We start from the raw sequence: 27,804 nt of genomic DNA, 5'->3' as shown, positions 1-27,804 counted from the left end.
CACCTGTGAAAGATTAAGGGTGGAAGTCACTGCAACCGCTTTGCACAGGTTAACACATTAATTAAATTCAGTCCAACCACTTTGCGCAAGGTAACACATTAATTTAATACTATGTTTATGCCTGCCTCAAGTGACATTAAAGCTTGAATTGCACATTATGGTTGGTCTTACGACACAGTGAGTCGGATATTCAAAAGAATATTCTGTAATGGCCTCTGTGCAAATATATGCAATCAGACACAATTAGTAGTAGTAGTAAATAAAAAGTAAATAAAATAAAGCGTAGTAAATAAAAAATAAAATCAAAATTACATTCTTTTTCATGAACCCCAAAAGAAATATTATAATGATATAGATAACCAGTAATAGTAATAGTTGTCATAATTATATTTTGTTGTTCATGATAACTAATGTGCAAATGTAGTTTTTTTGACTTCTTCAATGCGGCATCTTCTCCACTGACATTGCTCTGAAAAATATCTTCTGTTGAGATTTGTGCGCAGAGGGGGGGTTTATTTCACACATTTACTTTTGACGGAACATTATTCACAATGGGTGAATGGTGTTAAAGCTCTTTTTTGAGCCCATAATTTAAACTGTATTTTGTTTGATTGTGTGTTTGCTATTTACAATACTTATTGCCCCATTCAATTTGAATGCGTTCGTCAGTCTTTTGGAGTGCCATCTTGTGGCTAACTGTGCATATTACACCAAACCATTCAAGCCAATCATCCTTTTAGTGTCTCCAATAATTATATAATTTTTTCTAAAACATAATTTTCAGAGAGTTAGGAAGTATGTGATGTGTGATATGTAAGAATTGCATACAATCCTTTTAGAATACATAGCCCACACGTCTTTGGTATCACCATTGTAGACCTATGCTTCTGTTTATAAATAAGAGGACATTTCAATTAGTCCCTTTCCTGTTTTCCTGAAATTATCATATGCCGTATGTTTCAAATTGAACCTATTATTTGCTGTCATTTAACTGTCTTTCACCTTTTTGATTTTATGTCGGTCTTTTCATTTTAAATTTTCATAGGGGTCTATTTGTTTCCCTCTGGCTCTTGTCTCCTTAATCAATGGGGAAAAACATAAGATGGTGAACATGTTGTGTTTTTGGTGTTTGCATCATCATCGTGAACATGGTGCTTGCATCATCATTGCACCAGCCATTCGAAACGTATGCACACATTTCTTATGGTCTGGTGATGTAGCTCATTCAGGCATTCTGTCATCGTTCATTCATCCTGACTGCAACACACTTACAGTGGCCTCCTTTCTCCCAACTCAGGTACTACAAAGTCCAGTGATTCTTCCTGTATCGATTAATCTTTGTAAACCTGTATCTAATAGGTTATTTACATCCTCCTGAGTAACGTGTGTAGATTTATGGCCAAATTTAAAATTGAGCAGCAGGCATGTCTAAAGCCCCTGGAGGGTTTGGGGTGTGTGGAGTAGCAAGGGGGAGGTGATTTATTCGATTGAGGGTTTTTCTGAATGTATTCTTGATGTGGTTGCCTAAGCGACAGTCCCTGTCAGGGAGACAGTGTTGTTTGATTAAGGCCGTAATGAATGCCAAACAAATTAGCACCAAACCACACGGATGGGCAGGTCTAAGTCTCTCCATCAGTGGAGCGGTGGCGAACAGCACGAATGGGTAGGTCTAAGTCTCTCTATGACTGGAGCAGTGGGGGGAGGGGGAGAGGGAGGGGGAGGGGGAGAGAGGGGGGAGAGTACCAGAGAGAGCAAGAGAGAAAATGTGTGTGTATGTCTGTGTGTGTGTGTGTGTGTAAGTGAGATAGAGGGGGGAGAGAGAGAGGAAAGAAATTGTGTGAGAAGGAGGGAGAGGGAGAGTGAGCGAGAAATGAGTGTGTGTAAGAGAGAGAGAGAGAGAGAGAGAGGGAGAGCGAGGGAGCGAGCGAGAGGAGCAGGGGAGATGACTTCGCTGTGTCTGACAGGAGAGGGAGGATCAGTTCAGCCAGCAGGTGTGTGAGAGAGAGTGAGAGTGGGAGAGAGAGCGCGCACGCAAGAGATTCAGAGTGCAAGAGAGCGCTGAAAAGGAGGCAGCACTACGCCCTGTCCGTCACCAGCCGATACTCCTCGTCCACTGCGCAGCGACCGGGGACGATACACAGCCACACTCCCACGCCTGCTACCATCGTCCACGCCTCAGCGCACACTGACCCGCAGTGAGTAACTTTGCGCTAATCGTGCGTTCCCTCATGCCCCTTAATCCACATGAGCGGACTCAGCGGTGGGCTCGGGTCAGTCATGCAATGTGTACATGCAGTTTGGGTATGGGGGGAGGAGCAGGGGTGCATATGCCTGTGGGGGGTGGGGGGGGGGGCTGTTTCCGGCAGGTGCACGGCATATGTAACATGTCATGCACAACCTGCTTCCATGCAGGCAGGCAGAAGCCTGCCGGGCAGAGGGCTCCCACAGCTGGGACGTCTGTGTTATGTGGTCGATAGTCATCCCTCTCAGACTCGCTCTGCCCTGCTAACCTTGCGCTTCGGGTGACACGGCCGAGATGGGCTCGGCATGCCGAGAGAGATGCTAGAAGCGTAACCCGATCGGCTGCACGGCGTGGCACGGAGTTGTCTCTACAACCCAGCATGCGCACTGTCAACCATTCGTGCATGTCTTCAGCAAAGGGGGGAGTGGGGCCGAATCTGTCCATGTGGATTGGGGGGGGGATAACTTTCATATCAGCACCAGGATTCCCTGCCATTAGGACTCTCTCAGAGGGCAAGTCTATGAGCTGCGGAACGTTCCTGTCACTTCCCTCAGGCTCTGCAGGGAACACGCACACCACAACTGGGCAGCGCTCGCACATCCAGCGCTGACTTAATTGCCAGTTTGCCTGTTTCAGAGAGAGATTAAAATGTTTTTTCCATCATGGTTTTTTTTTTTGTTGTGTTGCTTTTTTGTTGGTTTTTTTTTTGTCATTGCTGTGCAGATTTTATTTTCGGCATCATCATTTATGTTTTGCCTTTATATGTTTTTGTTTTTTTTTGCCTCAGGGAAGAGATCCGTCACCCTCAGCACAGACAGCAGCGTGCATCTCTGCTGAGGTTGGGTAGAAATGGTTTGGTCACACCTTTGAAAGTAGTAAATCACAATGATGCAGTGCTTTGTCTATGTGTCTCAATCATGCACAGTAAATTCGGGATGTCTTAAATGGCTGCATCACTTGCCATATGACTATGCCAGATGAAGAGGGATATTCATATTTGATATGCTCTTTAGTCTGCTTGCTAGAGTCTAGTCCTCATCAAATATATGCATTATTTAAATTGCAGTTGTAGCAGTGCATATTCCAGAATGCATGAGGGGCTTGAAACTGTGGGTTATTAAGATCCCAGAGTTATGATCTTACTCAGTTTTCTCCTTCGCTGTAGTCTCCTCTCTGATGGCGGTTTTCTTAGTTTATATGCTGGCAGTCAACAGCAACCCTGCAGAATGAAGTGACCACTTGCATATTGTAAGATTGTGCACACAGAGATTAGCACTCTGCTGTTCTTTCTGCCCACGTGAGCCACACCAGAGGAGGGGCCGACAGGAATGCCGAAATACGACTGTGATTTATCGTGTTTGGAAATAAAAATGCTGCATGAGACATCTGCAATTTGTGTCTATAACACTGGTTCACACTAACACTTCATTTAGCCAAACCTTCATTTGGAGAAAAAAAATTGAATTCGATATTGTTGTTGCACACACAGCAAACTGGAGGATTGCATGTTTGCTTTTGCCAGTCTACGTAGGTATCTTATCAGCATGTACAGAATGACAAGTGATCAATCAAAGATTGATTTTTGATTGTGTCAGGTGGGAGTGGAGGACAGACTACAGCTCCTCTCTGTTCTCTGTGAGACTCCTGAAGAGAGCACACCTCTATAGCAGATGCCTCAGCCATTATTTTTGTCTTATCAGAGCCCCCCTAAGGTGACATGGAAATTAAACCTGTGAGTGATTCACACTGATGATGCCAATGCGAAGGATTGACACTCCTTTTGACTCACATTTTTTTAGTACCTGTAAATGTAGTACATACATATATATATATTTACAAATACTTGGTCTGCACATATCACAGTGCAGCATGATGTCCATTCTCTATGCCTTTGAAATGCTTCAGTTGCCTCATTAATGGTGCACCCAATAATTTAAGCATTATTCTAATTTTGTGTATTATTTATATATGGTACGAGCTATAATTAGAAGGAATAAGAGTATGCTTTCACTAGATCAATCTTTTTATCTGAGACCTGCATAGAACTGTACAGATATACTAAAACTGTGCAAATGTCTAACAGAAGGCCCACAGGACTTGACAGTACAATCATTGTTTAACATCCAGTATCCTGTATCGTAGATACTCTCATTTAATTGCAGAGTAATGTTAATTCTGAGTCCTGATGGCCTTCATCATTTGCCCTGCATGCCAAGAGATATGAATATCTAGTTTATCTGAAAACCCAGGTCCTTAGCCAAGGACCTCTTCAGACCCTTGTTCCAGACATTGGGCTCTGCTACACTTAGACACACAGAGGCGCTTACAAGGGGGTCTGTGAAATGCTCGGTTTGGCCATCCAAGCCACATCCTGGCACAGTGAGTAGCAATACTGGCTCACAGCTCTGAACCTGGCTCTACCTGTGTGGCTCTTTCTCTTAGTTGTCTCTGGGTCAAAAGACAGTCTGCTTAGTTTATCTGGTACATGTGTGCGTATGTGTGTGTGTGTGTGTGTGTACATGCGTGTTTGAGCATATGTTTATACACGGCTGTGCGTGTGTGTGTGTGTGTGTGTGTGTGTGTGTGTGTGTGTGTGTGCGTGTGCATGCGCGTGTGCGTGGGGCCACATGTGTACATCCCCCTCCCTGTATCTGCAAGTTCTATCTCTCACTCACTGTAACCCCTCCAAAGGGTAATGCAGTTACTGTAAATGGATACAGATAGATCTCCAACTACATTTTATATAGGCTTACATGCTTTTTCAGAGAAACATTCTAGGCATCTCTTCAAATCTCGCAAATGCCAAATAAGCTTGATCTGCTGTACACTCATCCTACCAGAGGTACTGCCTGCCAAACCTCACCAGCAACTACCCTGCCCCCCCATCCCCCAGAAAGAGTATGACATTTATCTCTACTGCCTGCACCTGCCTTGGTGGATGTCGTAGCACATTTATCAATTTATCTTTCAGAAGCTACCATTAGGAGACACCAGCCAGTGAGTCTGTTCTTATGATTAAACAGTCCGTCAGTGCGGTTCGACAGAGAATTCCTGAAGCAAATAGACTTGTCCAGAGCATATCCTTTTTAATCTCCTACAGAGCTCTATTGTCAATACTAGCAGCGTGTAAAAGCTAAGTAGTCTTGTTGTGAATTGTCATGCAGTTGGATTATATAACAGGGTGAGCCTTGTTTTTTTGTACAGTATATTTTTTTCTCAGTGTGTGAAAGTGTGTGCACTCAAGTCTTATTTTTAGATTATGGCATTCCGGCGGTTAATGTGGTCAAGGCCCGTGGAGTCAGGCGCGCAGGGTTACGAGTTCAGATCCAGGGCTGGGCACCATTGTCATACCCTTCAGGATAGCCTCACACCCCATTCGCCCTAGCTGTACGAGAGGTAGAGCATGACTAAGGGGGTGATAGGTTCCCTCTGTATTAGTGAGTCTGCTAAGCGGAATCAAAAGACGAGTGTAGCAAACAGATATTCACACTACAGCGATTGCCTAACACTGCAGTTCAGGCGAGAGGGTGAGGCGAGGTCATGTGATTGCTGTGGAGCCCCAAGAGGACAGGGAGCTGGGCAGCACAGGGTCGGTCTCCTTGGGATGGGGCTGGGCGCAGGGAGGGCCAGTGAGTGAATGTGACATAGGCTCTTGTTGCGAGCGCAACGCAGTGTGCGAATTCAGAAGAGAGTCACTGTGGTTTGCAGGGACACCAGTGTGTGAAAGACATGTGCCACATGCTCAGTTCTTTTCACCTCTATTCTCCTTTCGTCCAGCCACCTCCCCTGTCCTCCAACACCACCCCTCTTCCCCTCCCTGTTCAATGGTACACATGGTACACAGCAAATATGAAAGCAAAACTCATTAGTGTAGCCTTGCGTGGAGTACATTTCAGGAATAAATTGACACTCATCACTTAAAATTGACCCCTAGACGCGCATTATAATTACTTTTTATCCTTCATCGAGGGTGACCTACGTTTTGCATATCATTTATTCATGCATATATACTACCGCAGTCGGGGTTGTGTAACTTGCTTAAGGGTGGAGTGCCACTTTGGGAGTGCCAAATCTGGGATTCAAACCAGCAAGCCTCCTGTGACAAGCCCAGTCTCTGACCGCTATATAACAGCACTGCTGCTTTTGAGGGCCAACTGCTGGGTTCACACAGGCAATGATAAGCCGAATGTCCCCGTCCTCACAACGTGTGCCTTAACACAGAGGTCCACACGCAGGCAGACGCCGTATTGTGATTCTGCTTGTGGTCAGAAGCGCTGTTCAGTGGTGTGAGATGGTGTCTGAGATGGAGATCCAGAGTCTGGATTTTCCCCGCAGTGAGGCTGCAGCGGCTGCCTAAGCACATTCTGAATGGCACAAACAAACAAAGCGGCTACTGTCCCTGCAGCTTTAAGAACAGCACCCAGAGGCCCTGGGACAGAGAGACATCTAAGCTCAGCCTTACATGTCCCCAAAAAAGATGACCGCTTAATCAAATAAAGAGCTCTGTAGTGTTGCCAAAATATCATTTGTTCATTTGTTCCCACAGACAATCAATAGTCTGCTCGGCAAATCAAAATATCTTATATTCCTCAACGCTCTGTGGAGTGCAGTTTGCGAAAGGTCGATATTTTTGTACTACTCTTGTAAATTGAGATGTCCTACCAGGCAAAAGTTGTCGTCCACACCAGAAACAAGTCTCTTTTTTTGAGTGAGCGAGTGTTGGGATTGTGTGGAAATTCATTAATACCTGTCAGGGCTACACACGGAGATTTCTGTTCGTTCTGTTATCTTCTGTTGGCTTTCAGGTGAAATTCATTCAAACATTCATAAAACAAAACTTCCAAACCGATAAGAACAAAACCAATTTTCAGGAAGGGAAATTTCATTGTGGTTTTTTTCAAGGCACTGTTTTCCCTTTTATCACAGAGACGCTTACAAACCCACAGCCAAATGTTTTGATTGCCTCAATGTTGTTTTCAGTCCATGTAAGTTTAATTAAAAATTCCCAATTATGGCTTAACGAGGTCTGTTCACTGGTGCCCCGTCGGGGGTGTCCCAAGGTTAATAGAACGTTCATCTGCTAGAATTGACAAAGGAAAAAAGCCACAAGCTATAATTAAAGGTAATTGCACTTATGATGGGAAAAATAAATAAAAAATAAATAAACAGGAGTGGGTGAATATTGAAAATAATTATATTTCACTTGAAATTCACTGGGTGTGGAGATCATTGCTGTGCTTGGGGGAGGGACTCATCAGTCTGACTCATAAAACAGGAGTCACTCAAGAGGATGTCACTCTGTATTTGGGTCCTTGAAACTTCCAGGAGTTCAGCAATAAAACCAACTAGACTCTGAGTCTAGGAGTGGACTGAGTGAGGGTGTTAAACTTGACCCAGTGGGCCTGTTTTTTTTCCTTGAAGTTCCATGAGCAGAGGTTTAGTACCTTGTTCAGCACACCCATGTGACCATATATTGCAGGATCCAGACAATCTTTTGCGCCCTCCTGGAACACCCTGTCTCCATAATTAGAGTTCCAAAACTCTTTCTGACATTCTTTTACAACTGAAAATACTAAATAGAATAGAATTGCTGTGGTACAGAGAAATGGCAAAAAATAAAAAATAGAATAGGAGAATGCTTGAAAGCTCTACAGTATCTTTTGGGGACAGGGAAATCAGTCCTCTTTGAAACATTGATCTGAAGGGCCTTTTAATCAGGGCTGACTCCAGGATGCACTAGCTTCTCTCCATGTTTTTATATCAGAGAATGTCGTACTCAGGGTATGACTAGATTTGTTGAGGGTTTGTTGAGGGATTTTTCATTTGTACAAGAAAAGAATTCATTTCCAGGAAGATGCTTTTCACTGTTTGAACATATTTGAATAAGCTTTGTGTCTTGTTTTCCTAGCTTTAGGTTGTTTCAGCGTTTTTAGTCTTTTCCCTGTCAGGATCGGCACGTTTCTGGAGAGCTGTCAGGCCAACCCTTTGTGGAAGTGCATGGATCTGAAAGCAGAACCCAAAGCATTCTGATTGTTCTCATTGGGAACATTCATAAATCCCTTTTCAGAGTGTCTGGGCACGCTCTGTTCGAGTTGTTTTCAGAATACCGTGTCATTAATTCAGACTACAGAGAGTGTATCCAGCTGAATGGTCAGCGAGTGTTATGATGTCACAATGGCAGAATGGAAGAGAGGCCAGATTTGGGAGATGCATTTTGTAAAGTACTGCGGTACAGTACACTCCCTTTCATAATGGAGCCATAGGGTTGTTGTTTTGTTGTTGTTGTTTTGTTTTGTTTTCCTGGTGAACATTATACTGTTTCCCCTTATCGAAGGCCAAATCTCTGTGGATTCAGAGATCTTCTGACCGATTCAGCTCCTCATATATCTCCATGCTCCAAAGTGCTGTGATGAGAGTTCTCCCATTCTGAATATGAGTGTCAGATTGAATTTGCAAACATTCCCCATACTCTGTGAAAATGCACCCTAATTGTTCTGAGCTGAAGAAGTGAAGGCCGGGCATTGGCTCATGCACATGGCTCTAAATGGCGTCTGAACAGCAGTTTCAGATGATCCATTTGGACTCAGTCACAGAATTAGGCCCAATCTAACAAGACTCTTGTCAGAACAATAATTGCAAACTGGGGAAGGAAGTGTAAAATTGAATGAGCTGCTCCCTACATACCCCAGTTCATCTTTCGCTCCCAGGAGCTCACAGCTAAACCCGGTGGGACGGGTGCCTGTGGTGAGGCATGCTCTAAACTGCTTTCTGTGGCCATTGCAAATGTCCAAACACAAATGTGGAAGAGGAACATTTGCTCAGAGGGCCATGATGACAGCCAAAAAAAAAAGCAAAGAGGAGAACAACACATTTTTTATGCTACTGCTGAAGAGTTCTCCATCCCCCCCAAGCAGCACTCATAAGATCAGAGGCAAAACAAAAGAGCTTTACCTACGTTCAGGCCTGACGGCCAGGTATAAGCACCAGCACTCATGGTCATCACATTGATAACACTGTCTGTGCAGCAAGACTTCCATTAACCCTGTTGTGTTTGACTGTATTTTTCTGATGTCGTGTCATGCACTTCTCTGGTTGCAGGAAACAGGATGAAGGAGACCCTCGCATCTCCAGCACACTAGACCCGACGCTGTTCCAAGCCCCGCTTCCGTACACCGCTCCCCCTATCCTGAAGGTAGGGAGGGAGGGGCTCAACCCCCTCCCTGGAGCCCTGGATCTCCCCGATATTGACTGCTAAATCTGCCGCCTGCCTGACCACTTGCACTGTCAGCTCACTGTCTGCTCTCTGTCTTCCTCGCTAAGCTCATGTCCTGCTCTAACCATGTTTTTCCACTCAACACTAAAAGCCAGGTGGGGGAAGTGTCATTTATAAAGACTCAGCAGCCACCTTGGACTACTAACTACATCTGCTGACAGCCTGTGGCTAATAAGGAAATAACACACTTGCTTTAGCAGAAACCACAATACAAACCAACAAACCTCTGAAGAATGGGCCTCAGAGATTTGTATGAGAGGGTCAACCATTTTGTCCTCAAGGGTTTGTTTTTTTTTTTCCTCAGTACTATGAATGGCAAGAAGGTGTTGAGCAAACAACAGCGCTTCTGACCACATCTTTTATGAAGGATGGTTATTCTGATAATTTGTCTTGCGTAACATCCTTCACTAACAAATGCAAGAGTAGAGACAATGAGTGTATAGTGTGTGCATTGGGGTTAGTTATTTACATCTGAAATGCTGGAGTATGACAGTAATGGCTATTTTACGCGTCATCGTTTCACTCCAACGCTCTGCTGTACTCAAGGGTGAGTGGTGTAACTGAATAGTAAAACTAAATATTTCCTCATCCCATTCACGTTAAGGAAGAGGCCTTGTTCTCTTAAGACTAATGTCTTTGTTGCACTTTGGTCATTGGTCATTGTGTGTATGTGTGTATTCGTGAATGGAGAGACTCAGAGTCTGTGTCCAATTTCCCTCATATGAATTCAGATCAGTCCTTATCCTTTCCTTCTTCATTCAATGATGCATATCACAAAGAAAAACATATTTATAAAAGCCTTTACAGTTTATGACAGGGACTCTGAAACTGAAATGGCTAAACTGCAGAAAAAAACCCAAACAAATTGCATTTGAAATGGTATTGCTCGTCAGTTATCATAATAGTATATATAATTTATACTTATTTTTAAAATTTGGGCAATTTCATGTGTTACAATTCGATGCATGCACATGGTGGAAAGGGTTTATAGGCCCTGAATCTACAGTAAGTTGTGGGATGGCACAAGACTCCTCCTTTAAAGCAAGATCCGAAATAATCTGGGTTTCACAGATTTGGGGGCTATTAACTTGAAAGGCACTGGGCTCAGAGATTAAAAGGATACTATCTCCATGATGTCAGAGAGCTTAAATGAGCTTGAAGTTCCCAGGCATGCCTGACAAGTAGAGCCGTGTGACTCGCTGATCCTATGCCAGGAGATGGAGCCGGCAGAGGTGATTGAGGTGAAGGGAGGTCTGCCTTCAGGACCGGTTGGTATTGGGTTCTCAACCTTGTCAATGCTGTGAAGCAGCTGCTCACCAGTATCCTGTGGTGTTCCTTGGTGCTCATGTGCCCGTGTGGCCTCACAATTTCACCCCCCAGCTGACAATAAACTCCCCCCAAAGTAAGACCTTTGCCTCCTGTGGTAGTTCCCTGGGGCTGAGAAGCCAAGGACATCTGTCAGATCTATTGAAGAGCATGCAAAAGACATGTATTTAAGATTCAGTGCCTACATTAGGTGTGAACACAAGAATATTCGATGCATGATGTTCATGGCAATGTAATTTAGGAAATCTGATTGTAACCAAATGCTGTAGCATTTATTTGCTGGTTAGGAGACCAGTATAATGTGTGGACACTGCCAGGAAGGCACGGTCAGTTATTGAATGTTGTGTCAAATTAAATTATGAAATTGTGGGGAGCAGCTGTTCAGTTCTGCATAGGGAGATTTTTTTCACATTCTTTGTCTTCTGCTGTTGACCAAAGAGGAGGGCATGAATCCTTAATTAGCTTAAACTATTGGACTCGCTGCTAGGTTCAAATTAGGTTTTTCTATGACGCAGCTGATTGGACAATAGAGGTCCCAGCTGAGTATTCAGTGATCTGATAAACTTTGGAATGCCCCAATTACAGCGTGAAAGGATCTAGCCTCGGACTGGTCTGCATAAAACTCAGGCCTGCAGCCATTGGCCAGCATCCCCCACAGGACTGTTGTGATTTGTTTGAGGCCGACTGAGGGCAGAAGTGCCTTGAGTAAGGGCTAAACTTCTTTGATCAGTGAACAGACTGTGTGACAGTTTGCCCGGACAGCAGTGCTGTCACATATCAACAGACCTCCATGGTTTGATAAATGCTATAATTGAAAACAAATGAAACACTGTCGGATAGTTCTGAGCCACCAGGACTAATAACAAGGCCTTTGGTTTGTTTAACTCGCAATTGAACCCTGACTCATTATCTCCATATTCCTGAGAGAAGGGTTGAAACAGTACCAAATATTTATGCAATGACATCTTTTAAAACACACCCAGTTCTTCCTTCCATAAGGCGACTGGGAATGGCATTATCCTGCATTGGAAAAGCATCAAGATATTCACTGAGATGTTTATGAGGAGATTTGCTGAGACAAGGCTGATGGCTCGGAGTGGCAGGAGAACATCCAGCAGGAAGTAAAGTCTAAAAGTGAGTGGGAGTGAGGCAGGACAGGAGTGTAAGGAGCTTACTGGAGCGAGATGCAGGGGGATGATAGTACTTTAATCACTCTTGGGAGAAATCAGGGCAATCCCTCATTAATCACCTCCTGCATGTGACTCCAGAGTCCCACGCCGCCCCAGCTGCTCTCTCACTGTCCTCTCTCTCTGTTTTTACACGTTCCAGAGCCCCATCATCAACCAAAATCCCTTACATCTCCCACAGCCATCTCGCTGAGGACCAGATTCCAGATTCAGATCAGATCATTTTTTCATCCTTCCAGTAAGAGAGTTTGTCCCACAATTCAATGACAGTTGTATGTAGGCATAGAAACAGTGACCACCAATTCATACCAAACAGAGGAGAGAGAAACATTAAAAATGTGGCTTACACAGAACGGGCAGCCACAGATATTGTATAATATGACCAGGCTCTTGGCTGCTCTCTTCTTTCCACCCTCTGTACTTGCTTTGTCAAGGAGGTTCCTGTTAGTAACAGGAGGTTCCAGTGCTGGCTGTACTACTGTGCACATCGTGAAGGCTTTGTTTCAGACCATTCCCCTTCAAGAATGTTCAGAATGTGACAGGAAATCAGAACATTGAAAGACACAGAAGTTTTATCGTGAGGGACAGTGAGCTGGCTATGAAGTCAATGTGTAGATTATCAGCAATATGAATGTAATATTGTTCCGCAAAATGTGGACAATATGTGGACATGCACAGTTGTGGACACACACACTTGCGTCATGGCATAGCAGTTATGGAAATGAAGCTCTTATAGAAGTAAGACCTTCCTACATTGGAAATGCCGATTCTTTTTACCAAACCATTGCCATCAATTTCCTGATTTCACTAAGAGAGTCACCATTGGTAAAACAGGCAAAACATCTTATAGATAATGTTGCTCTTTTAGTGGCAGTTTTTGTCATGAATGTTGAATAATAATCTTGGAGTCAACAGAACCTGTTGAGTGGTTAACAGGGAGATGTGCTGTGGGGCTGCACCATCACAAAGAGCTTAATATAGATCCTCTTTTATTTCGTTTAAAATAAGTCTCAGATTACCCGTGGCCATAAGACTCAGAGACATACATTTTTTTCTTCCTTATGCAACAGTGTAGTCATTACATTCATTATGAAACCCATTCCTTTGAGCTGCACTGTATCACACGCACCCACAGGATCAACGGCTGGTTTTAGGTAGTGTTCTCCCATTGTGGAGCATACTAAAAACATTTACTTGGGTAATAAACTTAGAGAAAAAGGAATGCACAGCATGCATGGCTCTGGGCAAAAGAAATGAATGCTGATTGCATCTCTCTACATGGGGTTAGCTGAACTGCTCAAGGGGCTCTAAAATGAAATTAAATTCTTGTGAAAATTAAAGTTTAAATGCGAATGGCAGGAATGACACCAGGTAGCTTTAAATTTAAGAAGTAAGTTTACAACCAGCAATTCAAAACCATGCAGTTCAACAGGATTCTTCCCATTGCCAAAATACTACTGTCTCAGCTGATTATCGTAATCAATATTTGTGTGTGTGTGTGTGTGTGTGTGTGTGTGTGTTTTGTTTTGTTTTTTTTTTGTCTGACACAGACTAAATTTGCTGGGATTTCACTCACATTCTAAACAGAACCAGTTCTTCAACCCTCTTTTTGTGGCTTGTTTTAATCTAGTTTGTTATGGTTTCAAGTGTTTCTGCATGCATTAGTCTTTAAGCTTTGTGTATATACATATGCAGAAGAATTGCTGTACAGCTGTTTGGGCTTGGGTATAACAAGGTTATTATTTTCTCAGAGGACAAACAGAGATGCAATAGTGCAAACAGGACAAAGTTAAATTAAGATAAAACATTACACTATTCCATTTAGCTGAGTTTAAGCATAGTTGAAAGGAAATTTATATAATATATTTTGCTAATGTCCATTTACAATGCCTCATATTTATTTAAATAAAATGTCTTTCCTGTAAGTGCAATCAAGTATACAGCCACAGCAGTAGCAATTAGTCGCAATTAGATGGGGGGGTTGTTACATTATGTACTATATTTCTGCAAACTGTATTCTGTGTTCACACCAAAATATAGAATAATAAATTCAAAGAACATGTTCAAGACAATTATGCCAGGCATTTTTTTCACAATGATATAACATAATTGAGCATAACTGCTATGCACTAGACAGTAACATTTGTGTCTTCCCTGCCTTGAGTCAGATAAGAACCTGGCATTCTTTCTTGAGGAAAATAAAGATAGCCCATTGCTGCTAGCTACTGTTCAAGAGAGCATGTCGTATGTCTTGCAGTGAATTTCAAAAAGCCGCTCAGCTTTGATAGGCAGTACAAAAGATGAAAAGAGTTTGTTCATTTAAAATGGAGCCCTATGGGTCACGGTAAGCTGTCATTGAAAACAGCAAGCTTTTTTATTGAAAGGATGACAGTAAGTGGTTTGGGAAATCAAGCAAAGGGGGTATTAATCATGCTCATCTGTATGAAGAATGTAAGAATCCAAGTGATAGTGACAGATTTTTTTTTCTCCAGTTCTGTACCTGCCTGCCCTGGTCCTGCCTGCTGTCTCTCTGGCTCATGCTTAAAGTATGTCTCCCACTCCAATCAGAGCACACCCACAGCATATGCCCTTCAACCCAGCAGGCTGCTATTCAGCAAATGACTTTCACCCTCAGATTTGAAAGGGCCTGTCCATCTGCCTCACAATCCTTTGCGGATCTGTCCACCTGTAAATTTTGCATTCGCATCAGTCGCTCAAAATGTTCTCCTCGTAAACTTTCGCCCGCCTTTCCAAAGCATTTCCTCTTGCTATGGGCTGAACACAAATCCTTCCACGAAAACATGTTCAAGAGTCAAGAGAGCTTGTATTGTCAGCCCATCCATATACAAGTATACAGTAGGGTTGAAATAACATTTCCCCGGGACCCACGGTGCTGTATTCAGACAATGAAAGTCAAAGACATAGAGTGCATAGCAAAAGATCGATAATTAACAGGAAAATAGGTACAATAAATAAACAAGACAATAAATTATAACGTTCATGGAAGTATAAAAATGATCATGCAATCAGGTTTGGCTCTTCTCACTTGCTGATGAGCTACTGGCAGAAGAGTAAAGAATAGCTATAGGGGATTGGTTTATTGGAAATCTCCGTTGATTAACTTGGCAGGCACTGTTGGCATTAACCTTTGCTTAACTGGATTTATATTTGGCAAGTTAAACAAATGAAACATGCTTCCCAACATCATTCGACAGTACCTACTGACCAGTTTAGGGGCTAGTTTAGACAAGTGGTCCCTGTCTAGCCTTTGACGGTGGAAGACACAGGAGTTTTACAACTGATCTAATCAGCATTATTAGCTCTACGATTCCATATCACTCATCCTGAGTTCTCAGTCCAGCATAATTAGGAATCATGTCATGTACACATTTTGGGAAGGGATTGGACATACTCAAGCACACATGCACACACACATGTAAACACATGTGCACATTCTCACAAACACATAGCTCTCCCACCAAACCACACACACAGACAGGCACCCCCCAACACCACAGCAGATGTCCACTTTTACTGCTGCCAGTGGTGATTCCTCAAAGCCAGCCTCACGATAATGGGTCCATTTACACTTTAGCCCTCTTGAGTGATCGTTAATTACCTCGGGAGAAGGAAATAGCACCTCCAATTGAGTAATGACAAATGAAGCAAACATTTTGCATTCAAATGAATAACGCCCACCCAAGGTCTGCTCACATTTCTCAAACAAGGAAGTTATAGTCACCACAAGGGCAGAATTTCAGGGCCAGGGCTTTTGCTTCCTTGTGTCCAGTACTGTGTTGTAGTAATGGTTACTGAATAAACCAAAACACTCTGTCTGTAGGCAGTTATGTTTAGTGTCCTGTTGCCTGTCTGCTGGTCTTAATCTACCATAACACTTTTCTCTTCAGACTAGGTATCATAGTATGTCACCTGGAATTTGTTGTACATGAGTGTTTACATACATTTGACAGTGGTAGACCCAAGGAATGTTGGTTTATTTTCTGTGTGGTTAGCTCTTTTTCCCTCTATCTCTCCCTCTCTCTCTTTCACTCTCTCTCTCTCCAAGGCTGGTTGCTGTAGGGACTTGTCCAGGAGTGAGATCACAGCCTGAGGAATAAAAGTTAGTCCCACCACTGGACATCAGCCAGAGGGAGGGAGAGAAAGAAATAGTGGGAGAGAGGGAAGTCAGGAAAGAGGGAGTTATTGAGCAAAAGGGAGAGTGGTAGAGAGGAAGAGAGGGAGGGCGACAGAGAGGAGGAGAGAGAAATAGGGAGAGCGAAAGTGTGTGTGTGTGAGAGGGAGAAAGAGAGAGAGACTCACGCTCGGTTCTGTTGGAATGCAACACCTCCCTTCCCATTTTTTACCAGCAGGGGAGGGCTAACAGAGGTAAAGAAAGAGAGGGAATTAGACCAAGGGGGACACACACGCGCACACACATGCTCATTCCACACACACACACACAGAGGGAGGCGTGAGGAGAGGTGTCGGCCACAGGTCTCGCAGTCATGGCTGGTGTAGCAGGAGGAGCAGCTGTGCAGCCGGGGGAGACGTTTGTCCTCAGAGAGCCTGCAGCTCGCAGACATCCCCCTGGGGCTGCATGAATCTGCATCCCGGACACAGACCAGGGTGCTCAGGACTTTTGCCCACACTGCATGCTCAAGGGATACCTGTTTCCCTCTGACGGAGTTATTTTGTTTTTGTCTTCTGGAGTGTTTACTTTTACTTCACCTCAAAATGGCTAAAAGCCGTCACATTCACCTCGGTCCCCCCACAGTGACAGTGGGCCACTGGAGACGCCACAGCGCGGTGAGTTGCTTTTCCTTCACTCGGAGGAACGAGCTGGTGCTAGGAACGGGTCCCGTGAGTGTGTCTGTACCCAGCGGGGGGTGTGTACTGTACCGCGTGCCTCCCTGCTGCACTCCCAGTCTCTGTAACGGGACTGCTCTGACACCCTGTCCCGGCTGGAAACGGGGATAAACTCCCTAAAGAATGCAGTTAATTCCAAAGCCTCTTCTATGGTGTGATTGGGGGGGGTTGCTTTCAGAGGTCTTTTATTCTGTAAGCAGAACACAAGTTCAAAGGCGAGAACTACTAAAAGGTTACTCATTAAGGCAGGTCAGACAGTTCCTTGTCTTACTCATTTGCCTCAGGGAAAGAGCGCACAAATTTGCAGTTTCAGAACTGGACCTTTGTAATTTCCTTAGTGGGCAATAACTTCTTTATGGAGAGAGGCTGGACCCTAAAAAGCATGTCATTGGTTTAGTCTTGTTTGTGATGAAGATGTGAGACGATGTGATTATTTTGGAGTTTCTGCAGGCATTTATACCTTTACACACCAAAACAATGGAGATGTTACAATGAAAGATTTCAGAGAGCCAATATAGTGGATAAGCCTTTCTTGTTGTGGATAGTGGATACACTACTCTAGCACTGATGTTTTATTTTAAGAACATGAAATACTTATTTTGGACCATTTTTTTGTTTGATCCTACTTTTTCTCTAGTTTGGCTTGTGTATTATTGCTTTAAAACCACAAACACACCACAACAAATTGTGAAGCTCTTTCACTTACCAATGGAACATGTTGACAGAGACAAAGGTGATGTCTCTTTAATATACAAGTATTTGCCCTTTCAGTTCTCTGTCCTTCTTTTCTCACACCTACAATGTCACCATGAGATTTAGTTCCCATTTCAGTATGGCACTCTACAAGAAACAGCCCTTCTTTTTGACAGACACCGCCATATCTGTAGTCGCAAGCTTATCAGGGCTTTTGAAAAGTGATATGTGGATTTCACTATTGTGTCTTTATTTGTTTTGGGAGGTTACAATGTTCAGGATCAGGAAGTGGGAACCGTTCCAGGAATGGCCGTACGCACGATGGAACACTTTGTTTTTGTGACTCAGAGATGCGAAACGTCGGGGTGACCAAGTGGCTGACGTGGACGGTGAACGCTGTGTGCGTCGTCGCGCCGTCGCATCATCCTCGTAGCGCTGCCGCGTGTCACGTGACTACACCCCTGGCGGGGCCTGACCGCAGCGGTGGTGTTTGCTTTGAGGGCAGTGGCAGGATTTGTTTGGATGTGGCCGAAGGCTTCACTTTATTCTGAAGGTTCGCGTAACGCGGCGCCGTCCGCACGCTGTTTGATCAAGACTGTCCGGTGTGTGCCTAAACTGACACAGCCATCTGCAAACACTAGACTGACATTCCAGACTGTGTGCGTTGTCCAAAAGCAGTCACAGACTGCGCTTTGTAGCGGCAAATGGTCTCTGTGGTTTCTCTCTGCGAAGCAACAAGTGCCAAAGCCGTAAAGACACAAGTCACCATGCTGTGGTGGTCAGGGTGAGGTCCACTGTCAGGTTTCATCCTCCTCCCTGAATCCCTGCTATATGTAGACAGTTTGAGTTGGCTTTTGACTCTGCCACATGAGGTGTAGCACACATTTCACATTCCAATCTATCAATCTGTGGCTCATAAGCAACAGCTGGCTTGAAGTGCTATTTTCTTCATTTCATTATAGTAATAATACCTTGATTTAGTGCTTTTTAAGCAGAAGAAAAAAAGTGTACGAATCAAGTGTTAAGCACATAATTAATACTGTCAAAAACTACTGCAAGGCCTCAGCTAGCTAACACACTGCTAGCTTCCTAACATGCTTGCATCTAAGCATACGCACATCAATATTATCAAAGCACAGACTTAACGTTGTTGCCGTTTTCTTCTCAGATCAATCCAGCCTCTGCACAGGCTGTATTTATCTGAAATTCACAGCTCTGGGTGTTGCAGCGTGGATCTCTTGCTTGAAAAGATGTGAACGAAGTAGCTGGAGAGAATTCCCAAAGACTCTCCTTGACTTTTGAGGAGAATTTTGCTGAGGAAATGTTCAATAGAAAGGTGTTTGAGAAGCGTACGTGTGGCGCTGAGATGAAGCGGAACATATAAGTTCTGTGGAGGTGCCACAAAAGCCTGTCTGGATCCCGATTGTCCCCAGGCGTGTTCTAAGTGCAGACCCCCGCTGAATGATAGCACTTGGAGTATACTCCATTCAGTCAAACTCATTTCATTTCATCATGTCACTTTTTTTTCTTTTTCCAGACTACTGATTTATTTGAAATGATTGAGAGGATGCAGGTGAGTTGGCTTATTTATTCTCTTTTCTTTGATTCATTTCCATTTCTCATGGCAAGCAAGCATTAACGTTACTTGCTCTTTTTGTTTGTTCTTGGATTGGTTCCTTTTTTTTCATTCTTGTCTTACAATGACTTGTTCACTGTTCTTCTCTGAAGAAACTAGAAAATGAGCCCCACAGATACTGGACCCTCTGATTAGTTACACTCTGGCATTAATTTGTGCGCAGCAGCATCAATTTCAGTACCTTTATACTCTCAGATAATGATTTTTCTTCAAAAGGTACTAAATCGATTTCTCATCCTGTCCTCTGCAAGCTCTCCCTGTCTTACTGGTGCATGATAAAACAGCGGTAATACAGGTTAGGATGGGATGTCTCACAATCAATGACTGTTGTCACGGTGATCGCTCACTTCCGTTACCTACACCCTAACTCATGGCACTATACAGGCTTTTGGTTCCCCATTACCAGTATATTTTCATTGCATAGTACTGTGTTCAAGCACAGCATGTAATTGATATGATACATAGTGATACATTTCCAGGGTCAGTGTAAGAGGATAATTTCAGTGTATAATAGCACAAATATGCACCCAAATACCATAGCGTTACAAAAACCATCTGGGGGCCAAGGGTGGAGCTTCCTCTGGGCTCCACTTATGACTTCATCTCAGTAAAATTTAACATTCCTGATGCGGAGTTTCACGTAGAGTTAAAGGTATAGTTTCACATGAACATGCGTCAGTGGCTCTCCATATACCTCAAGATTCAGTAACTTGAATTTGTATTTTTGCTTATCTCCTTGCTCCCCTTGCTGAAACTATCCCAATGAAAAGAGTGTTGCTGTCAGCTAAAATGGGACGCCTCATTGGTGCCCTCCTTATCAGAAACCTCCAAGAATTCCAACTCTTTGGCACCTCGGGACTTCGGCAGACGCGCAGGGAGTTATCGTCTGGAGCGAGAGAGATGATTTCTCATGACTCTTACTGTGGCTGCACTGTTCTCCTTGTATCCCAAGGGCTTTTCAAGTCCTTATCGGTGCTCAAGAGTCCCATTTAAAGCAAGGCCAGATCTTTATAAATGACACAGTCCCTTGTGCTCTGGTTCTGCATCCTCTGTGTCACTTCCCTTGATGGAAATTTCTCTTTCCTTTAGGCATGTCCAGGACCTCTCTGTCCATCTACAGCCTCTGGTGCTTTCCCAAGCTCTGCCAGTGTCTCTGTTTTACTGCCGCCTCTTTGTTTGCTGAGTCACTTATGTGTCGATATATCTCTCTGTCTTTGTCATTTGACCTTCATCTTCTAATTTCCTCTCTGCTCTCTGTCTTCTCTGTTTATGTTCTCTAGCAGGTTTTCTATCCTTGTTGCTATCAAGATGAGTTTGTATGTGTGTATGTGTGCACGCGCATGCGTGTGTGTGTCTGTGTGTGTGTGTGTTTTTATCAGTGTGTACAAAATTAGTATATTGCCCTCTTCAGGTCATTTTGAAGGAGTTAATATTGGAGTGGTCTGTTTCAGATAACTTGTAGATTGTATTTAGAGCGATAAAAAGAGATTTTTTAAAATGACAATGATATTAATAAAAATGTTGTTTTGTCATAATGCAGTCATCCAGTGTTTCTGTTGTCTACAATAGCTTATTGTCAGGGAAAAAAAACAAGGTCAAATAAATAAACATGTTTTCTTTGAATTTGACTGAGGACAGCCAATAGGTAAATAAGGTGGGTTTTCACAGTATGGAAGCAGCAATGCAATGCAAATGGGGGAGAGGAGGGGAGTTGGCCACTTGCTAGCGATTGTTTGTGTTTTCACGTTCATCTTTCAGGGCAACAGAATGGATGAACAAAGATGCTCCCTTCCTCCACCACTCAAGGTAGTTTGCCCCCCTTCGCCCCCCCCCCCGCCCATACACACACACCCACACACCCACTCCACCCTGTTTTCCAACAAAACTACACACAATGGCTCCATTGTTCCACAGCTGCCACAGTGCTCCTCATATCAGCAGGCAGACACCTACAAGTCCTTAAACAGCAAGGGTCTTTGATAGCAGTTTTTTAGTAATTAGTTAATTGATAGAAGCTTGTTTGAAACTGTTTTTTGACAGTCAGTTGTTTGCTGTTTATTATTTGACAATCATTTTTTGTAATCAGTAGATTGACTAGTTTGCTTGTAATCAGTTAATTGACAGTGTTTGTCTTGTTCCTGATTCTTTACCTGTAGATTGTAATTGGTTTGTTGAATGTAGATTGTTTGTAATTGGTTCTTGGACTATAGGTTATTTGTAATTGGTTCTTGTACTGTTATGTCAGTGAAAGGCTACATTGCACTGTCTCCTGAAGGAGTGGTTCCCTTAGTTTTTCCCTTAATATCACGCTTTAGCTTTTCAGGGATCTGTTTATATTATGGCTATGATCACCCCCCCTCCTCTGCACCAGGTAGATAGTGTGCATTATATCGGTGCAAAGCACCGATATAGATTTCCCAAGATATTTAGGAAAATAAACCTCTTTTTTACAAAATATGACTAGTGGGGAATTGTTTTCTGTTAAAATTCAGTGCTCACATGCACACAGTATTATAGCGATTAGTATCTGTCAACACTCATTACTAAAACCCTGTGTACAGTCATAATGGACATCGAACGCACACAAAAGCAGGCCAATAGAAATGTACCATAGTATCATTCCATTGTATCTAATTTGTCTCCATTGTGACAAACTGCAGACACAATAGCAGTAAGCTATACAAGGTAATAAGGTGTACACTTTCCAGCATCAATGCGGTTAATTTAATTGATCCTGGGCAGCTTGCATTCACCCCCACAATCCTCTTTTGATGCTAACAAGCCGATGATGTGGTCTCCATGGGGACCCTAATGTATAATGAGAGATTTATTGTTGCCGAGAGACGGTTGAGTGACCATTTCGTGTTCATCTCCCTGCAGACTGAGGAGGACTACATCCCCTATCCAAGTGTCCATGAGGTAAACCACTGTGAATGGTCAGGGTCATCTCCATGGCGCTGTATTTAACTGTAGACAGTAAACATGTTTACACGTTGTGACGTATCTCACTGACTCTGTCGTTGCCATGGTTACCACCCCCAGGTTCTGGGTCGTAAGAGCCCCTTCCCTCTCATCCTCCTGCCCCAGTTTGGGGGCTACTGGATTGAGGGGACCAATCACGACCTGAGCACTGCCCCCAACCCCGAACAGCTGCTGTCTCCCACATCTCGGGTCAAGCTGGAATGCAACACCACAGCCAAGATCTACAGGAAGCAGTTTCTGGGCAAGGTGAGGATGTCTGGCCACTCCAGGTGTTGCCTGTAACAGCGAGATCACTGCACACATGTAAAACCTAACCTTTGACCTGGCCCCATCAAAAGTTTCAACCCGTGACAAAAGACAAGAAGCACTAAATTTGCTTTTTAGGCAGTCTGGAACTTCACAATATGCCAGCTGCTCTGATGAGCCCAGTCATCAGGAGAGTGCTGGAATCACTCTACAACTTGGAGACCACATGATAATAATTCATAATAAATAATTCATTCAAATAATTCATTTAATTCGAAGGATAATTGTTTTTTGTTTTGTTTTGTTCTTTTGCCCCAAGCCTTTAAAACCTTAGATTTCCCAAGATATTTAGGAAAATAAACCTCTTTTTTACAAAATATGACTAGTGGGGAATTGTTTTCTGTTAAAATTCAGTGCTCACATGCACACAGTATTATGGCGATTAGTATCTGTCAACACTCATTACTAAAACCCTGTGTACAGTCATAATGGACATCGAACGCACACAAAAGCAGGCCAAAAGCACAACTTCGGCTTTCATGTTATGAAAGCTTTGAAATGAGGTCACTGACATTGAGTGCTGTGGTATGCATTATAAGCTGATGTGCCCTAAAACATGGCTAAGTCAACATTTGCTTCTCGGGAGCTCTAAGGAATTTGAAAAAGGAGATTGTCTGTAAGCTTTGAAACATCCCCTTTGTGGAGGGTAGAGAGGAGCTAGGCAACAGCACTTCACAATACTGGTGACACTGTCTTCAGTGGGTGTGGCACAACAGAAATGTCATTCCTGCCAGTTATACCCAATCACTGAATAAAAGCTGTCTTTTATTCAGCAACAATACAGGGAAAGTACATTATTATATATAGGTGTAAAAACTTTCAAACAGTGTGGATTGGCAAATAATTCACATACATATATACACATACACTCTCAGGTTGATGCTTAAAGTTGTAACCAACAATGCTGGTTGTCAGGTACAATCATGAATACTGAACAAACAGCAATATCATTCTTACAGACAGCCTAACCACTGGTCACAAGATTGTTAATTCAAGATGAACTCATCTTTGCCATTTGTGCTGCATTTAGGCAAATGTGCACAACCTTGTTTTTTTTTTTACCATGGAGGAGCCACAGTGCTTGAACAGCTGCAGTTGATGGAGGCTCGCAGCTGAGGGAGACCAGATAAATGATGTAATTAAATGAGTGTGGAGAGAGACAATGAATCTTCACTAACGGTTGCTCCTCGTGCTGTCTCGTTAGGAGCACTTTAATTACTACTCAATGGACAGCACCCTGGGCCACCTGGTCTTCTCTGTGAAGTACGACGTGATCGGAGACCAGGAACACCTCCGGCTGTTGCTCCGGTACCACGGCACTGAACTTCCCTCCCCTCTCTCCCTCGCTCCCTCCCTCGTTTCTCCCTACATCTCTCCTCTCCTTCTTTCCCTCCCCTTTCTCCTGTGTCTCCCTCACTCTCTTCCCCTCTTATTCTTCTCTCCCTCTTTCCCTCTTCTCATCCCTCCCTCGCTCCCTCTCCCCCTCTCTCATTCCTCTCTCCTCTCCCTCTAACTCGCTCTCCTGTCACACCCTCTGTTCATGTACAGTCCTCACTCCCAATAAACAGAATTGGAATTCATGCCTTCAGAACACAAGATATTGCACGGTTACAGCATGCACTTTGTTACAGCCGTCTTGTATGTGCTTGCTTTCTGTTGTCTCTGCAACGCCAACGAAGCATTTTTTGGCTGCCTGGGCGGACCTCAAATTCTAGTCATTAATGAAGCAAGAATGATTCATTCACTGTTTACGGTAATTTAAATACGCCCGTCTTAGGCTGTAAAGTATGACGTGCAAATGCCAGTCTGGGAGCTCTTTCACACCTGACTTGCAGTAGAGTCTTAACCACAGCAGCACTTTGAATAGGTGTCTTTACAAAATGAGTTTTTACAAGCATGTAGTATATTCTTTTCAATACAACAGTAAAAGGTAGTTATCCTGCAGAGTACTTACCTCATACTAAAGTGATCATAGAGCCTAACAATTATCTACAAAACCAAATCATAGTTTTCATACGGTCCCAAACAATTTCATATGAGCAACAACGATTTGAAAGAGTAAGATTACTGAATATGAGAATGCACTCAGGAATGGGGTGGTTGCCAGGAGTAAGGTTGTTGCATGTTGTGAGACCCAGGGTGAAGTCTGAGCAGGTGTGTTTTAGTTGTGTAATAGCACAGAGAGATGGCATAGGATGGCATAGGTAATTTATTTTCAGCAATCAACTGAAGAAGATGCTTCCTTTTCAGATGTTTATAATATGATGCTTTTTTTTCCAGGACTAAGTTTAAAACCTACCACGACGTGATTCCAATATCCTGTCTGACTGAATTCCCCAACGTTGTCCAGATGGCCAAGGTAGGCCCGGGTCAAGGTCATCCTAATTAATCACTGTTCTCTTGCCACTGCGTGAATGATTCACTCTGTCCTCTCACATCTTGTCCTGCCACTGCTGATAAAAACAGTTTTAATGTGGTTTGGGTTTTTTTTTTTATTTGTAATGTGGACAGAGTAATAACAGTGTGGCTAATTAGTCTCATGGCAATGGAGTGAAACAGAGTTGAAAAGGTTGTCCGCTTTTTGTATTCCCAGCTTGTCTGCGAGGAGGTGAACGTGGATCGATTCTACCCTGTCCTCTACCCAAAGGTACGCACAATTGGTCAGCGTGAGCCCCTGTTTCATATTCAGATAAGCATCCTTTTCCATGGAAATTTCCCAGCTTTAACAAAATGCCAAGCCAGATATAGAACTGATGGCACTTTGGCCTCAATTACTATGCGTAAGGCCTGACTTCTCCATATCACCTGGGTCTATGTTGTTAGCAGTATTCCACACATCAACACCATGGCAGTGACTTATCCTTGTTAATGCAGCAATGAGATTTTGAATTCCCAGCAGTAATAGTGACAGGAGAGTGTGCCACATCGAGACAGCAGGACAGTGGCTGAGTCCAGTCATCACCATTGGCAACTGCACACATGGTTCTAACTGTCTCTCCCTGTCCCCAGGCTTCAAGGCTCATTGTCACCTTTGATGAGCACGTCATCAGCAACAACTTCAAGTTCGGAGTCATTTATCAGAAGTTCGGACAGGTGAGCCCCACATTTTTGGGTGTGGGTACAGTTGCATTACTAAAGGCATCTATCAGTGCATCAACTGTGAACTGCATATCCTCTACAGAGATGGTTATAATGTGCCTCCTCATAAACCATCTCTCCATGCTCAATCTGCTTAAGTCTATTGCAAATCAAGTCTGGCCCCAAGGCTGCCTTTGAGTCTTAGTGATCGTGAAGTCCATTGTTCTGTGAATAATAGCGTAACCAGGGTCAGAGGAGAAAGCATTTGCTGAAGAGGCTTTGAGCTCAGAGGTCCGTATCATTAACCTTTAAACCTGAAGGGGAGAGGGATACTCTTCAAGATGAGGGCACTCTGAAAGGGGTCTGAAGGACCCTGTAGGCACCCCCTCCAGCTCCCATTCCCTGGGGGAATTAGCATGGGAGAGAGGACCTGTGGAGATGAGGGGGGTCCAAGGGGGGGGGGGGGGGGGGGACATATGGGCTCTGCTCTGAAGTCTCCCCCTCTCATGGACATCTCTTCACTACCCCTGCAGATAAATGAACCTCCTGTAGAAATTAGGTCTGCACTCATTACTCTGTACCCTCTCTCCTGCCCCATGCAATGTGAGATTGACAGAAGGTTTCACCCCCACCCCCTAACACCCACAATCAGGACACAGTATCTGTTCACTCTTCATCTTCAAACTGTTCGCACTTCCTTCTTTCTGTCGACCCCAGTGGCCTCACTTAATGAGACAACATGTTTATTCAGCAAGTGCATTAGCATCTTTATTATGTTAATTGATCCTAAGTGAACATTTTGAAATAAATGTATAAATAAATAATAAAGTCTTTAGATTTGCTAATACTGGAGTGGTTTTTTTTTTTGTTTGTGGAATATTGTTGTTGATGCCATTGTTGGATGAAATAGTGATTGTTTTAATTCATTTTCATTTTCTCCTCTTTTGTCTTATTGTCATGTTGAGGCTGGAGACTGAGGGAGTGCTGTGCTCTTGTTCAACACTAAGAACATGACTCATAATGACCCCCAGACTTTCAAATCCAAAAATTATTATTAAAACCTCTGAGTACTCCAGAAAAGAATCAAAACAAACTAAAAAAGCATAAAAAGCAGATTTATTGTCTCTACAAAACAGTTCATCAAAGTCAAATATCATGAAACTAAGTTACACCAAACAATTTTGGCCACATTACCTTACACAAACTGAACAGGCACTGTTCCAAAGGAAACCTACTAAACATTTCCTAAATTATTTCCTGTAACTTGGCCCTGTTTCTTTTTTCATCTTACCAGCAAAAAGGCACCTGCCTCACCCCTCTGCCTCTGTCTTCCCTTAAAATGTGGAGTGAGCAGACACAGTGCGACCTTTCGCTGTTGCTGCATCGGTTTAACCGTGTCTTTTTTTGGCAGACCTCAGAGGAGGAGCTGTTTGGGAACAGTGAAGAAAGTGAGGCCTTTGTGGAGTTCCTGGAATTCCTGGGGCAGAAGATCGAGCTGCACGACTTCAAAGGGTAGGACTGCAGGCCGCGGCCATCCTCCTGTTCACCACTGAGTGTGTCTGTACTGACCTCCCATTGCCCTGTGTGTTTTCCCATTCAGCCATATGATGTGGCTACTGCTGCAAGCTACGCTAAATATTTTACAAAAGTAATATAATCATGCTAATTAAATTGATTTTCTGGGCCAATCTGAGAAGAGGAAGAAGAACACTGGAATAAAGTTTATACATATAGTGCTCCGCATGCATGAAAAACGGTAAATAGATAACGAGCAATAAATAAATCAATATAATAATCAAAGATTAAAAACCCAATATTTGAGACAGCCATTTTGATGATGCTACATATATGGTGAAGCTGTCACTGCTAACCTCTTTGATAAATTTGTTGGTGATCATGCAGGTGTTTGAGACTGTTTCACACCTCTATCAAGACACAGGTGTGCCTTTAAATTAACTGCACTGTTGATGTTTATAGTGCATCAAATACAGGTACTATTACAAAAATTGCTATGCAAACAGTTAATGATAGAACAGTAGAAACAGCTCTTGAGCTGAAGTTCACTCATGAAAAATCAGTTAAGATAGCTGTAAGTTTTGTACTTGTGTGTGCAGACCAGGTTTGCAAAGCTCAAGTGATGTTGGGGTGCATCTGTGCTTTGGTCTATGATGATTAATGGGGTTCTGCTCTCGAAATAGCCAAATGATGTGGAAAT

General features: G+C 43.3%; 1 protein-coding gene across 7 annotated transcripts in view; it reads left to right on the top strand.

The window, feature by feature from the left end:
- LOC118781231 (RAP1 GTPase activating protein) overlaps window positions 1-27,804 on the top strand; it is an 81,069-nt gene that overhangs the window by 35,795 nt on the left and 17,470 nt on the right. For 4 of the 7 annotated variants that reach the window (XM_036534172.1, XM_036534170.1, XM_036534169.1 and 1 more), the window contains exons 3-11: window positions 9,341-9,434; window positions 20,982-21,029; window positions 22,104-22,142; window positions 22,266-22,451; window positions 23,716-23,819; window positions 24,792-24,870; window positions 25,105-25,158; window positions 25,521-25,604; window positions 27,001-27,101. In XM_036534172.1, coding sequence (XP_036390065.1) covers window positions 9,341-9,434; window positions 20,982-21,029; window positions 22,104-22,142; window positions 22,266-22,451; window positions 23,716-23,819; window positions 24,792-24,870; window positions 25,105-25,158; window positions 25,521-25,604; window positions 27,001-27,101 — 789 coding nt within the window. Of the gene's footprint in view, window positions 1-1,972; window positions 2,196-9,340; window positions 9,435-16,597; window positions 16,835-19,124; window positions 19,161-20,981; window positions 21,030-22,103; window positions 22,143-22,265; window positions 22,452-23,715; window positions 23,820-24,791; window positions 24,871-25,104; window positions 25,159-25,520; window positions 25,605-27,000; window positions 27,102-27,804 lie in introns of those variants that run through there. The other 3 variants (XM_036534174.1, XM_036534175.1, XM_036534173.1) reach the window with 3 other exon arrangements.

The sequence above is a fragment of the Megalops cyprinoides genome, chromosome 7 (assembly GCF_013368585.1).
Source record: "Megalops cyprinoides isolate fMegCyp1 chromosome 7, fMegCyp1.pri, whole genome shotgun sequence".
NCBI lineage: Eukaryota > Metazoa > Chordata > Actinopteri > Elopiformes > Megalopidae > Megalops > Megalops cyprinoides.
Note: the sequence above shows the minus strand (reverse complement) of the source record. Positions and strands in the feature narration are given on the sequence as shown.